The sequence below is a fragment of the Solanum dulcamara genome, chromosome 6 (genome assembly GCF_947179165.1).
Source record: "Solanum dulcamara chromosome 6, daSolDulc1.2, whole genome shotgun sequence".
Classification (NCBI taxonomy): Eukaryota; Viridiplantae; Streptophyta; class Magnoliopsida; order Solanales; family Solanaceae; genus Solanum; species Solanum dulcamara.
The window spans coordinates 856,044-869,625 of NC_077242.1; the positions used below are offsets into that span (position 1 = coordinate 856,044).

General features: G+C 35.4%; 3 protein-coding genes across 4 annotated transcripts; all 3 read left to right on the plus strand.

The window, feature by feature from the left end:
- Positions 1-909: 909 nt before the first annotated feature.
- Positions 910-8,759, plus strand: LOC129892096 (fimbrin-1-like). 2 transcript variants are annotated; one of them, XM_055967641.1, is made up of 15 exons: positions 910-1,140; positions 1,457-1,570; positions 1,672-1,842; positions 2,070-2,308; positions 2,410-2,581; positions 2,666-2,704; positions 2,888-2,956; positions 3,062-3,178; positions 4,145-4,356; positions 4,983-5,138; positions 5,289-5,488; positions 6,242-6,399; positions 6,487-6,583; positions 7,006-7,097; positions 7,662-8,759. In XM_055967641.1, exons 2-15 carry the CDS (start codon positions 1,487-1,489, stop codon positions 8,379-8,381), a joined length of 2,526 nt encoding a protein of 841 aa, XP_055823616.1. In that variant the 5' UTR covers positions 910-1,140; positions 1,457-1,486; the 3' UTR covers positions 8,382-8,759. The 2 variants fall into 2 exon arrangements, with proteins under 2 accessions (XP_055823616.1, XP_055823615.1); XM_055967640.1 differs by having other exon boundaries at positions 1,460-1,570.
- A 349-nt stretch (positions 8,760-9,108) lies between these two features.
- On the plus strand, positions 9,109-10,256 carry LOC129892098 (acyl-CoA--sterol O-acyltransferase 1-like). Its single transcript, XM_055967643.1, has one exon. It carries the CDS (start codon positions 9,152-9,154, stop codon positions 10,196-10,198), a length of 1,047 nt encoding a protein of 348 aa, XP_055823618.1. The 5' UTR covers positions 9,109-9,151; the 3' UTR covers positions 10,199-10,256.
- Positions 10,257-11,428: 1,172 nt separating this feature from the next.
- LOC129892099 (probable long-chain-alcohol O-fatty-acyltransferase 5) lies at positions 11,429-12,801 on the plus strand. Its single transcript, XM_055967645.1, has one exon. The coding sequence runs from the start codon at positions 11,529-11,531 to the stop codon at positions 12,567-12,569; it is 1,041 nt and encodes a 346-aa protein (XP_055823620.1). The 5' UTR covers positions 11,429-11,528; the 3' UTR covers positions 12,570-12,801.
- The last annotated feature ends 781 nt before the right edge of the window (positions 12,802-13,582 follow it).

The following is a 13,582-nucleotide window of genomic DNA, read 5'->3' on the forward strand; positions in this document are numbered from 1 at the left end:
CAATACATTTATATAGGTATAAACTAGGTTTTAGATTAGAGTAGCCTCCAAAAATTCTAACTGAAATCGAACTCATATTATAGAGTTTTATAAAATTTCACTAGCTACGGTGATATTACTGTCACTCAAGTTATTACTATTTTAGAGTATCCAAACCTAACAAATATCTAGCACTTCAATTACGTTGTTAATTGACTAATTTAGAAGGGATTTTGCACGATGGCTAGTGTACTTAATGTTATCTATCAATAGAGGATTAAGTTAAAATAAGTAGCTTATGAAAAAAGAAATTCTCTAATTGATACCAATAAATAAAGCTACCAATAAAATAAGCAAAAATAATTGTTAAATTAATTTAATATTTTAATCTAAATTTATAATCCTTTTTCTATCGAAAGGAAAAAAGTTAAAACCTTTGTATTTACGTATGGATATAAATCACCAAAATTAAATAATCGAAATAAAAAAAAAATATAGTATACGAAAAATTGAGTTATCGAACCAAATCAAATTTTAAAAGATTAGTATTCGATATCTATTTTTAATTATAAATTATCAATTATTAAGGGTATTCACTTTTATTTATTTTTTGGAACATATAGAAGTGATGTGTACCAAAGAAAGATATTTACTCTGATTGTTGTGATATTTTTCGTATTTTGAAATTCAAATAAATTTAATTTTGACCGTAATTATTTCATATATCTACTAAATATTTTAAAATTTTCATAATCAAATTCACGATCAAATTTATACCATTCAATTTTTAAAATTCTAACGATAACACGTAAATTGAGACGGGCGAAATATGACGGGGTTAATGCTTAGGTGTAAAATTAAAAGATGAGTTGTTGAATGTAGAAGAAGTTCATAGCATTTATTTTACCCCACATTATCAAAGTGGGCCTCCATTACCTTAACTGGCTTTCATCTCCGCATAGTCTTTGCGTGTCTACAGCCCAAATCTTCTCCTTCTCTCTCTCTCTTTCTCCTCTGTTTTTGCTCCAAATCGAAGCAAACACCCCATATCTCTCTCTATTCTGTTACAGAGTTTTCTATCATTGACAAAAATAGTCAAAAGCTTGAAATTAACAAGAAAACTGAAGTTGGTGCAAACAAATCTTTGGTTTGTTTAGTAAGGTAACTTGTTAATGGTTTCTAGTCAATCTTATGGTTGTTTGCTATGGAGTTTGGACTGGGGATGATAATTTTGTATGTTTAGTAATGGGTAATTGGAGATTCATTGACTTGACGTCTCTGCTTAACTAACTGCTTTGCATGAACTATAAAACAGTTTGTTTTGCTTGCCCATTTTGGATTTACCCATTATTGTTGACTGGGTGTATTAAATTTTTTGTGGGGTTGCTGAAATTCTGGTTTTTATTGATTTTTATCGTGGTTTGTAGATTTCTTTTGAATTTAAGTGGATGGAGTTTGATCTTTTGTGTTATTGCAGCAGTTTTGGGAATTGAGGGGGGAAAGGGAGATGTCTTTTGTTGGTGTTGTTGTTTCAGATCAATGGCTTCACAGTCAATTCACTCAGGTGGAGCTTCGCAGTCTCAAATCGAAAGTATGATTTTGACCCCATTTCTCTGTTTGTGGGATTTGATTAATGTATTGTTTTTTGAATGTGGATGTTGATAATCTGTTTTTTTTTTTTTGGGTCCTTAGTTCATTTCAGTTAAGAGTCAGAACGGTAAAGTTACAATTGGAGACTTACCGCCTTTGATGGTGAAATTAAAGGCTTTCAAGGAGATGTTTAATGAGGAAGAGATCCGGAATATCTTGGGTGAATCAGGTTCAGATGTGAATGATGAGATTGATTTCGAAAGCTTCCTTAAAGTGAGTATTTAATCAAGTTATTTGTATTTCCATTAGTGAGTCCATCTGGTTTGTTTGCTCATTGCTATTGATAGAATGGAAATGAACAATGTAGATTAGTCTAGTAGTTAAACAAATTTTTCAGGGGTTCTAGCTGATTAACTAGAAAGTGGAATTTACTTTACTTTCACCTCATTATTCTGAATTTCAGTTTAGTGACATTATGGTCAATTGTTTGTGATGGACAGACATACTTGAATCTACAAGCTCGAGCTGCCCCAAAAGTAGGCAGTTCTAAAAGTTCATCTTCCTTCCTGAAGGCCTCCACAACTACACTGCTTCACACAATCAGTGAATCAGAGAAAGCATCATATGTTGCTCATATAAACAGCTATCTAAGAGATGATCCATTCTTAAAGCAATGTCTTCCAATTGATCCAGCGTCAAATGCTTTGTTCGATTTGGCAAAGGATGGAGTTCTATTATGGTATTTAAACTTGACCTGCTTTGTGATGCTCCAAATTATATGTGAATCTATGAAGAATGTTTCTGTTGGCTCATTATACTTTTCTTTCTGTGGTTCATTAGTAAGCTGATCAATGTAGCTGTACCTGGTACCATAGACGAGCGGGCTATTAACATGAAACGAGTAATCAACCCATGGGAGAGAAATGAGAATCACACCCTTTGCCTCAACTCTGCAAAGGCTATTGGTTGCACTGTTGTCAATATTGGCACTCAGGACCTGGTTGAAGGACGAGTGAGTTGAATCTTGCCTTCTTCATTTGCATTACGTCAATGTACCTCTGAGTTGTGTGTTAAAGTTTTTTTAATATCTTTGCAGCCTCACCTAGTACTTGGGCTGATTTCTCAAATCATAAAGGTTAGCTCTGATTTATGTTTCTTTGTGTTCTCTGCCTCGCTTTTTTGGAGGGGTAGAAGGGCACGACAGTTATGGCAGATTATGTTTGGTTAATAGCATAACACTTGAGATTTGGGTTGAGTATACTGACTTTTTTCTCTGGCTCTCTCCTCTCCTGGTTCTTGCCGATTGTGGCATCTGAAGATCCAACTATTGGCAGATCTCAACCTCCGGAAGACCCCTCAGCTCGTGGAGCTTGTGGAAGACAGCAATGTAATTTAATCTCTCTTGTCCTAAGTGGCTCTAGTTTTATTTCCAATCCATGTGCATGTCTACGAACTACTCTAGCAAATATCTGATTATTGTTAACTTGTTCAGGATGTCGAGGAGCTCATGGGGTTAGCACCAGAAAAGCTCTTACTAAAATGGATGAATTTTCATCTCATGAAAGCCGGATACAAGAAAACTGTGGCAAATTTTTCTTCTGACTTGAAGGTAGGTATATATATATATTTTTTTTTTATTTTTTTTTCTTCCTCCTCTCCTCCCAGTAACAATTAGTTAAAAAGTTTCCTGTAAAGGAATTCTTGCTGTATTGACCTTGTCAAAATAAAATAGAAGTTCCTATCAAGGAATTCTTGCTTTTACAGAGTAGAGATGGTACTTCAATTATTTCCACAAGGTTAGATGCATGCTTATTTGTAATATTCGTCCTTTGAATGTTACCTGACTACTTTACCACTTATGCACTCTCAGTTTACCTGAACCATGTAAGCTGTGGATTTTTCCTTCTCTAAAAATTAGAAATAACTTAAAAGGCTTTGTACTCCTTTCATCTAATTTGTTTGACCTCCCTCTAATTCTTTAAATGACAGTTTTCTGCATATGAAAAAAATTCAATGTAATACCATGTGCCATTGATGAAACAACCTACTCCATCTCCTAATTCACTTCTAATATTAGTTCAAACATATCTGTGAAGCTGTAATATGGCTTCCATTTAAACGATCTCTCTCAATTTGCATGCTAGTTAAATGGGATTATCTAATTTGGAAAGAAAGAAATATGGAATACATAACTTCAACTTATCAGAAGAAATTAGGGTACTTATTTTCAACATTATCATTTGAGGCATGAAATTGCTTCTGTATCTTTAATTTAGGAGAGGATGGGGACCAACAAGTCCTTTGATGTCCGGTAGTTGGCATGTTATGGCATTCAAGACCTCAATTTTCTTGGTTTTAAATCATGAAAAGCCTGTGTTCTGACAGGTTTTATGAAGTTCATTAGAAAGTTAATCATAGAAATGAAGATGCAAAACACATTCCAATCCTGGTCAGGGTATAATATGATAAATAGTGTGGTGTAATATCTAAGCTACACCTTGACTAATGTTGACCCATTTCAATTTTAAAGCACATTGGCCTCTTGGTAGTTACATATTTATGCTCTTTCCTGTAGGATGGGGAGGCCTATGCTTACCTGCTTAATGTACTTGCTCCAGAGCATTGCAGCCCAGCAACCTTGGATGTCAAGGATCCCACTGAGAGAGCTAACTTAGTTCTTGAGCATGCAGAGAAAATGGATTGCAAAAGATACCTAGATCCTAAGGACATAGTTGAAGGCTCATCTAATTTAAATCTCGCTTTTGTTGCACAAATATTCCATCAGAGGTAGGAAGCTAACATGGCTTCTCTTTTTTAATCGTTTGTGGCTCCTTTTGCGGTTGTCCGCTGTATGATAATTAGGACATAGTTGAAGGTTCAGCCAATTTATATCTTGCTTTTGTTGCACAGATATTCCAGCAGTGATAGGACCCTAATGAAGCTACTCTTTTTTTTTTTAATCTTTTGTAGCTCCTTTTGTTGTTGTGCTCAGTATGATACTTGGCAGCATAATCATAGAATACAAGAGGAGTAGTCAGTCCTAGTCACATTATTTTCAGGGAACATTTTAACTGCTGTATAAACCAATCATGTATTTGTTGTGCATGCATGGCTACATTTTCCTCTCTTTCATTGCTTGAGATATCTTATTTGCAAATATTACTGATTGATGTTCCACTTAGACTCTAAAAGCAATGTACCTACAAAAGTTGCCATCTGCCCTTAACCATTGAATGAAGTTCTGGAGCCTTCTGTTGCCATTCTAAGTTTGAATGAGGCTGATCTCTGCGTTTTCAGTTTTCTTGATATATTATTTGGTTTTGGTTTTGGTTTTGAGTCGCTAAAGGAGAGGGTGATGCTAATTTTTCAATTGAAGCTTATAGCCATTTTTGAGAAATAGGTTTCTTTTTCAGGAGTGGATTGTCTACAGACAGCAAGAAGGTATCCTTTGCAGAGATGATGACAGATGATGAGCTAATTTCCAGAGAGGAGAGATGCTTCCGATTATGGATTAATAGTCTTGGGATTACCTCTTATGTCAATAATTTGTTTGAAGATGTAAGAAATGGGTAAGTGATAGGTCTTGTAACGTGGCTCACTCCAGATATTAAAGAGGACATCTGCTAGTAAAAGCTGTAACTGGAATTTGTAGGTAGAATTCATCTTTGCTCTGGCTGCTAGTATCTTCGACGCCTCATCTTCACCATTCATTTTTGCAGATGGGTACTTCTGGAGGTGTCGGACAAGGTTTCTCCGGGATCTGTTAATTGGAAGCACGCAACAAAACCTCCAATAAAAATGCCGTTTAAGAAAATTGAAAACTGCAACCAAGTTGTCAGGATTGGGAAGCAGTTGAAGCTTTCCCTTGTAAATGTGGGAGGAAACGATTTTGTCCAAGGGAGTAAGAAGCTTATACTTGGTAATGTCTCAGAATCTATATTGTTTGTTTCACATGTGAAAAGTGAGGCTTATTTTTCTTCTTGCCTCTGTGTGAACCTAATTGTTTTCAAGCTTTATGAGCTTCCAGGATTCTATGATTAATCCATTTGGGCTATTACTTTATTCAAGCTTATTGATGGTATTATAAATGATTCCATCAAGGAACTTTTGGGTTGTTGTCCTATTGTAATGTAATTATTCTCTGTATGATGTGTATCATGATTCATCTTCAATAAGCTAGCAAGCTAAGATTTACTATTTGTGGCAAATAGTTATTGGTCGTACATTGTAAGATGTGTTCAGTTATTATGGTGCTAAAAGTATAGAAATCTTCTAGGATGTGTTCAGTTATTATGGTGCTAAAAGTGAAGAAATCTTCTAGGACCCTGTAAATGAGTAGTCTGGACAATTGCATTTTTATTTTTAACGGTTGCAGAATTTTAGTTGTATTGTTCTTAAAGCTTGTAAATGTGGTTGCACATAATGAGTTATCAAAATTCATGGTTTAGCAGTCTTACCTATAACTTGAGCCCCTCTGAACTGCTGATCTGTTATTATGTGTCCTCAGCGGTGAGAATCTCGTGTGCGTTTTTCATGTGATTATGTTGTTCATACAACTAGATATCTTAGTTTTGCTTCTTCAAATTATATGCTATTACAACATATGTATGTAAGCCTTGTAATTAGTGCTTCTTAGCACACCACTTATGTATTTATATACATTCTTTTCCAGCTTTCCTGTGGCAGTTGATGAGGTTTAATATGCTTCAGCTTTTGAAGAACTTGAGATCGCGTTTCAGAGGGAAGGAGATTACTGATGCTGATATTCTCATTTGGGCAAACAAAAAAGTGAAAAACACTGGAAGAACATCAAAAATGGAGAGTTTTAAGGTGAAGTATCATCAGTTCCTGTTCAATTGGCATAGTTTCAACTTTGACTACCTGATTTTAACTTACAATTTAGTGGCTTTTGTTTAGGACAAGAGCCTTTCAAGTGGATTATTCTTTCTCGAGCTTCTCAGTGCTGTGGAGCCAAGGGTTGTTAATTGGAATCTTGTCACCAAGGGTGAAAGTGGTATGGAGTGGATTCTTGCAAAATTGATTTTTCCATCTTTTATTCTCTTCTTGGGGCATGGAGGAAGGTCATTTCCCAGTTACTCTCCGTATACTTATCTGCCGCAGGCTCTCTTTCACTTTCACAATCAAGAATGTCTGCTTGCACTTGCAATATTGAATTCAACTTTCTAGCATGAACGTCTAGCTTTAAACTCTTCCTTACTGTTAAGGATCGAGGAATTCAAATTTCTAGAGAGTGCAACTTACTTTCTTGGCTTTTAATGCTTGCAGTCTTCTATCTAACATCATCCAAAAGAATACCAAGTTTCTCAAAAGGGTCATAGTATGACAGGGTTTTATACATTCTGATTTTTCATTCTACTTATTGTCATCTACTGCGTTGCAGTGCTCCAAACTGAGCTTTCTTTTGTTCCGTGACAGATGAGGAAAAGAAGTTGAATGCTACTTATATCATCAGTGTCGCACGGAAACTTGGGTGTTCTATCTTTCTGTTGCCTGAAGATATCATGGAGGTGATTATGCTTTCATGTTAAATCGCTGCTTGTAGTTCCTGTCCATGGAATCCATTGAAGTAGGCAAACTTCTTTCGCTACCACTAAAGCACTAAAGAACCATATCCTGGAGTACCTTGCTAATCCCACCCCACCTCCAACCAATCAACTCCCTCACATTGAGGTAGTGAGGTTGTTGTACGAGTCTTAACAAGAACCAGATAAATACAATACAAACTTTACAAGGTAAAATAAATTAAAATCCTTCTAGGACTTCTAAGACTTGTTTAAAACTGAGACTATTTGACAAGTGAGACTAGCTCTAGTGGTTGAGCATCTCCACCATCAACCGGTAGGTTGAAGGTTCAAGTCCCACTGGAGGTAGGGTAAATGGGAACACTATTGATCCTTCTGATGGGGTGGGTGGGGTAAAATAACAAACAAAAAAACAGACTATTCTTTGTCCACTTACAATACAGAGAAAAGTATGTCCGCTTCTACTTCTTCCTATATTCTTTTCTGTGTAAAGATGTAGTCCTGAGACCTGATTGTGACACTATACTTCTTGGGGTCATGTATGGACAGGTTAACCAAAAGATGATCCTCACTCTCACTGCCAGCATCATGTACTGGAGCCTTCAGCAAACAGCAGACGATGCAGAGTCTCCTGCGAGTACTGTTGCATCTGATGCATCACCAGCAAGATCTTTGAATGGCTCTATGTCCCCCTATACTGCTGCTTCGCCTGATGCATCCCCTGCACCTTCAATTAGTGGAGCATCATCGGCTACTCCTGATGCATCTCCAGCACCATCTGTAAACGGAGATGATGAAACCCAACTTATTGCTGAAGTGTCAAAGTTGGAGTTGGCTACTGACGATGCACCATCTGATACTACTGAAGGGTCAAAGTTGGAGTTGGCTACTGGTGATGCACCATCTGATACTACTGAAGTGTCAAAATTGGAGTTGGCAGCTGACGATGCACCATCTGATACTACTGAAGGGTCAAAGTTGGAGATTGCTGCTGGCGATGCACCATCTGATAATACTGAAGTGTCAAAATTGGAGTTGGCAGCTGACGATGCACCATCTGATACTACTGAAGGGTCAAAGTTGGAGATTGCTGCTGGCGATGCACCATCTGATACTACTGAAGTGTCAAAGTTGGAATTGGCTGCTGACGATGCACCATCTGATGCGTTAGCATCTCCAATGCAATCTGAAAATGCAGAGATACCATCAGATGCACCCTCATCCTCTCTACTTGAGGATACACAACGACAGTACAGCCTCTTCTCATGAAGTTGAAAATGAAGGTACAAAACCAGATAATGAACAATAGTTAAACGTTTTTGTCTTTAGAGCTACGAGGGTCAAATAATAAGCAAGGGGTAGAAAGCAAGAAGAACGAACATAAACGATGAGAACATACATGTGTTTTTAGATGAATTATACTTAAGTGCGAAATGCGTTTAGATACAAATATAGATAAAAGTACACAATGTTATCACCTCAGCACGATAGTACCTCTGGTAGAATATCAACTGTACTATTTCCAATTTTGTTTCCTGTTACTTTTATGTAGTTTTTTTTTCTTCATCTGAATGTAAGTAGAAATTGATTCATTAGATGTATGATTTATATTTTGAAAATATTCTCAGTGATTTACTCTGTTTTTTTGTTCTTTTTTCTTTTTGAGGTAGCAGCACTATATAATAATGGAAGGGAAGAACAATAAAAATGTTATGTATTTATTCATTTGATTCAGTGTAAACGTACTATTAATAATTAGTTTTTAAATGTTGAAGTAGACGTTTTCAATCCTCTCTCTTGTCAAATTTATTAAGCAATTCATACTACATAGTTCCCAACACGACTTATGTGATTAGCATAGTTAAACAAACAAGACTTCAAAATCACAATATTTGTATGAATAAACAAACTTTACACAATTAACTTACGCAAAATACATCTTTGTCCCCTTCATTTCTTTCTATATAATATATTACTATTATTTTTCTCAATCGTATTTAATTAATTCTCTCTTGTATTATAATAATTTTTTTAAAAAAATGTCATCAACTTATATTCCTTTGTCTGTAATTCCCTCTCTTTGTTACTGCTATTTCTTCTCTGCCAAAATCCCAAAAGGAATTCCAAGGCTAATTTCACTTCTCCCCATATTTTACCTCTTCACAATTTTCCCACTTTACTTTTCTTCTGCATTTTTCATAATAATCACCACTTTCTCCATTACTTGGCTTGCCATCTTCAAGCTCATTCTCTTCGCTTTCGATCAAGGCCCATTAATTATCAATCCGAAATACTTATCTCTCCCCGTCTTCATCACCATAGCCGCTCTCCCTCTCAGAACCAGCTTTACCCCAAACCAAAACAGAAAAAATCTAATGAATTTAGCTGTAGAATGTGTCATATTTGCTGTAATCATGGAGATTATTCTTCATCACAAAAGTAAAATTCATCCAAAATTAGTGTTGATTAACTACTGTGTGATGATTTTCCTTATGATTGATATTCTCGTTGCTTTGTTTACCTTTATCGTTAAGCATTTACTGTGTTTAGACATAGAGATAGAGTTACCGTCCAATGAACCCTATTTCTCAACTTCGCTACAAGATTTTTGGGGAAGAAGATGGAACCTCACCGTAACAAATACGCTGCGTATCACTGTATACAATCCGGTAAGGTTAGTGTTGTTGCATGTGATTGGTAGAAACTGGGCCCAACATGGTGCCTCGCTGGCGACTTTTGTCGTTTCTGGATTAATGCATGAGCTGATATTTTACTACGTTGTTGATAATGGTGTGAGGCCTTCGTGGGAAATGACGGGCTTTTTTGTATTACACGGGCTTTGTGTAATGGTGGAGATTGAAGCAAAGAAGGCTTTGAAAGACACGTGGCGGTTTCCCGGGCTTGCTTCGGGCTCGTTAGCAGTTGGATTTGTGGTGGTTAGTGCTTTTGGGCTTTTTTTTCCACCAATAATTAGGAATGGTGTAGATGAAAGGATACTTGATGAAGTTAGGTTTTGCTTTGACTTCCTCAAAGATAAAATGCTTCAATTTGTAATGTTGGATAACATTTGCAACTTTGGCTACTAGTAGAAAAGTTAATTGTACTTTTCACTTCTTGTATTATATAATCTATTGGTAAATTTTAGACCTGGTCTTTTCATACACTAATGTTCAACTTTTATCTTACGTCCAAAAAGAAGAAAAAACTTCACCTAATAGAGTTATGTCACTTATGTGCTTCTAGTCCTTCGTACTCACAAGTCAATTATAAGGCAAATGGTATGTTAAAGTCTACAGAGACTGTTTTTTTAAGGTTAGCATGACTTTGGGGTAGAAAGTCTTTTCGTGTTTCAGCATAAATGTTGTAGCATTTATTGATTTTAGTATCTTAGGTCTTGTCAAGTACCATCAAAACTTAAAAATATGCTTTATAAATTTTATAGAACGACGATTGAATCGATTGTATGGATCAAGATGTTGATCAATCAATGAACTCTTTATGTTTAGAAGATGCAAGTTGTGAAAATGAAGATACTAAAATGAATATAATGTGTAAGTATACTATGAGAAATACAATTAGGAATAAAAATATCTGAGACAAAGAAGGAGTGAACTCTGTGGTGGACATTATGAGGGAAGGGAGACTAAAATAGTTTGAACATGTGAAAAGAAATGTGCAGATACCCCGTGAAGAGGGGTGAGAGATTGGATATAACGGGTACGAGGAGAAGTAGAGGTAGATCAAAAAAATACCGTGAAAAAATTATTAGACAAGACATAGTGCAACGCCAACTTATCGAGGACATGACTTTAAATAGGAAGAAGATATATGATGGTCACGAGTTAGGGTATAAAGTTAGTAGCTAGTTGAGTGTTGTCTTGCTTTTTAATGGGATTAGGCTTGGTGGTAGTTTGAAAACATCATGTCTGTCATAGCATTAACTTTATTACATGTAGTTTCTTCTCTTTATATTTGTTACTATATGTTGTTTATTGTTTTTTGATTATTGCATTATTTTGTTGTTGTTAGTGTTCCTTTTCTAAATGTTCTAATATTGATTTTCTTATTAATTGTCATGTTTTCTTTCCGGTCATTTTTCTTTTTCATTATTAATTTGTTTAGTTGCATGTGAGCCGATGATTCTTCAAAAACAACCTCTCTATTTTTACAAAATAAAAATAAAATCTGCATATATTTTATTCGTTCCGACAAGGAATTTTTTATGAATATGTTGTTGTTATTATTGTGTATGTGAAGTTTATTACTTGCTTTTGTGTGGTGCTAAATGTTAACCCTTTTGTGGTCTTTATTTAATTCACTTCTGAGTACTATAGCTTGGTAGGTAAAACTAGATCAATTTGAATTCATCTTATCAAAAGAGAGAGAAAAATCCAAGAACAACCAAAGGCCAAGAAAATGTCACCAACTCATGTTTGTCTCTCTATAATCCTCTCTCTTTGTTACTGCTATTTCTTATCATCCAAAATCCCAAAAGGTATTCCAAGGTTAATTTCTCTTCTCCCCATTTTTTACCTCTTCACAATTCTCCCACTTTACTTTTCTTCTCCATTTCTTATATCACTCACTGCTTTCTTCATTACTTGGCTTGCCAATTTCAAACTCCTCCTTTTTGCTTTTAATCAAGGTCCTCTTTCTTCCTTCACCCAAAAAAATGCAACAAATCTTCCTATTTTCATTTTTATGGCTGCCCTTCCTCTTAGATCCAAACAAAATAGTCCTATGAAAAACCCCACCAAGAAAATCCCTTTAAATCTAGCTTTAGAATTTGTCCTCTTTGCAATTTTCTTGGAGTTGACTTTTCATCACAAAAGTCAAATCCACCCAAAATTAGTCTTGATTTGTTATTGTTTCTTGGTTTTTCTTGTGATTGATATTCTTGTTGCATTATCTAGCAATATTGTTAAAATAATCTTGGTGGGGTTTGAGCTAGAATTAGAGCCACCATCAAATGAACCTTATTTATCAACCTCCCTCCAAGATTTTTGGGGAAATAGATGGAACCTCACCGTAACAAATACGCTGCGTCACACAGTTTATTATCCAGTGAAGTCAGCATTATCGGAAGTTGTCGGTAAAACGTGGGCCCTACGTATTGCCGTGCTGGCAACTTTTGTCGTTTCTGGTTTAATGCATGAGCTTTTGTTTTATTACGTTAATGGTGTGAGGCCTTCGTGGGAAATGACGGGCTTTTTTGTGTTACATGGGCTTTGTGTGATGGTGGAGATTGGAGTTAAGAGGGCTTTGAAGGACACGTGGCGGTTGCCGAGGTTTGTTTCGGGCCCATTAACGGTTGGGTTTGTGGTGGTTACTGCATTTGGGCTTTTTTTCCCACCAATAATTAGGCATGGTGCTGATGAAAGGGTACTTGAAGAAGTTGGGTTTTGCTTTGAGTTCCTCAAAGATAAAATGCTTCAATTTGTTGGTTATTTTAGATAAAATTTTCTTATTGTGGCTACTACTAGAAATGCTGATTTGTGCATTTTGGATAATTGTACTTTTCACTTTAGGTATTTGATATATTATTATTGTTATATATAACTTTTATGAGAATTGAAGTGAAAAATTGAATGCCGTCGTTTACTAGACACGGCGAACACATTGTGCATTTCTAGTGTTTTGCTCGTGGAGAGAGGAATACGGCAAAGTGGGTTCGTCTCACTTATGCTCATTTCTGTTTTAGAAGTCAGAACTTATATTGAATATCTTCCACTTGATTTAAAATATATACGGCTCAAGCAAAAAATACTGTGCCTTAAGTGGCTATTTGGTAAATCAATCGAAAGAGTCAGTCCATTGGGCTAGCCCAAGTCCAATAATTCTGGGCTGGACTTGAAATTTAGGCCCATTTATGGACTGAAACAGCGTACAGCTAAGGTCTGGGTTAATCACAGTAAAAATACAGAATTCGTTATTTCGAATTTATATAAAAATAGCTTAATTATCCGTGAATTATACAAAGTAGTGAATTATATAAATTCATGAATTATACAAATCCGTAAATTATAAACTATAGCTACAGTCCATAAATATGTAAACTATAGCAAATAAGCCTAATTAAATTTATTGTCGTGGTTATTTGCGAAATTTCTCCTTAATTTTTTAGGCCATTGCTTAGATATTATCTTTATTTTTAGAAGTTACGAAGATTTAGCCTTTTTGACATCACCCTTTTGAATAACGTTAAACTATATGGTTAAATGTCTGTTCATATATTTTTTAATTTTACCAATAAAACATTAAACTATCATTTATACTTGTTCCAGATAAAACAATAAACATTCATTTGCATATTTTTTGTATCTTGTTCAGCATAACCATTTTTCCATACTAATAATATATTCATAGTACTCCTTTTTTTTTTTTTTTTTTTTCATATTCCCTTTGTTAAAAAATCCTTGCAGCTCATTCCATGTCCCTTCTTTTTCAACCCACCCCCTCTTATCTATTTT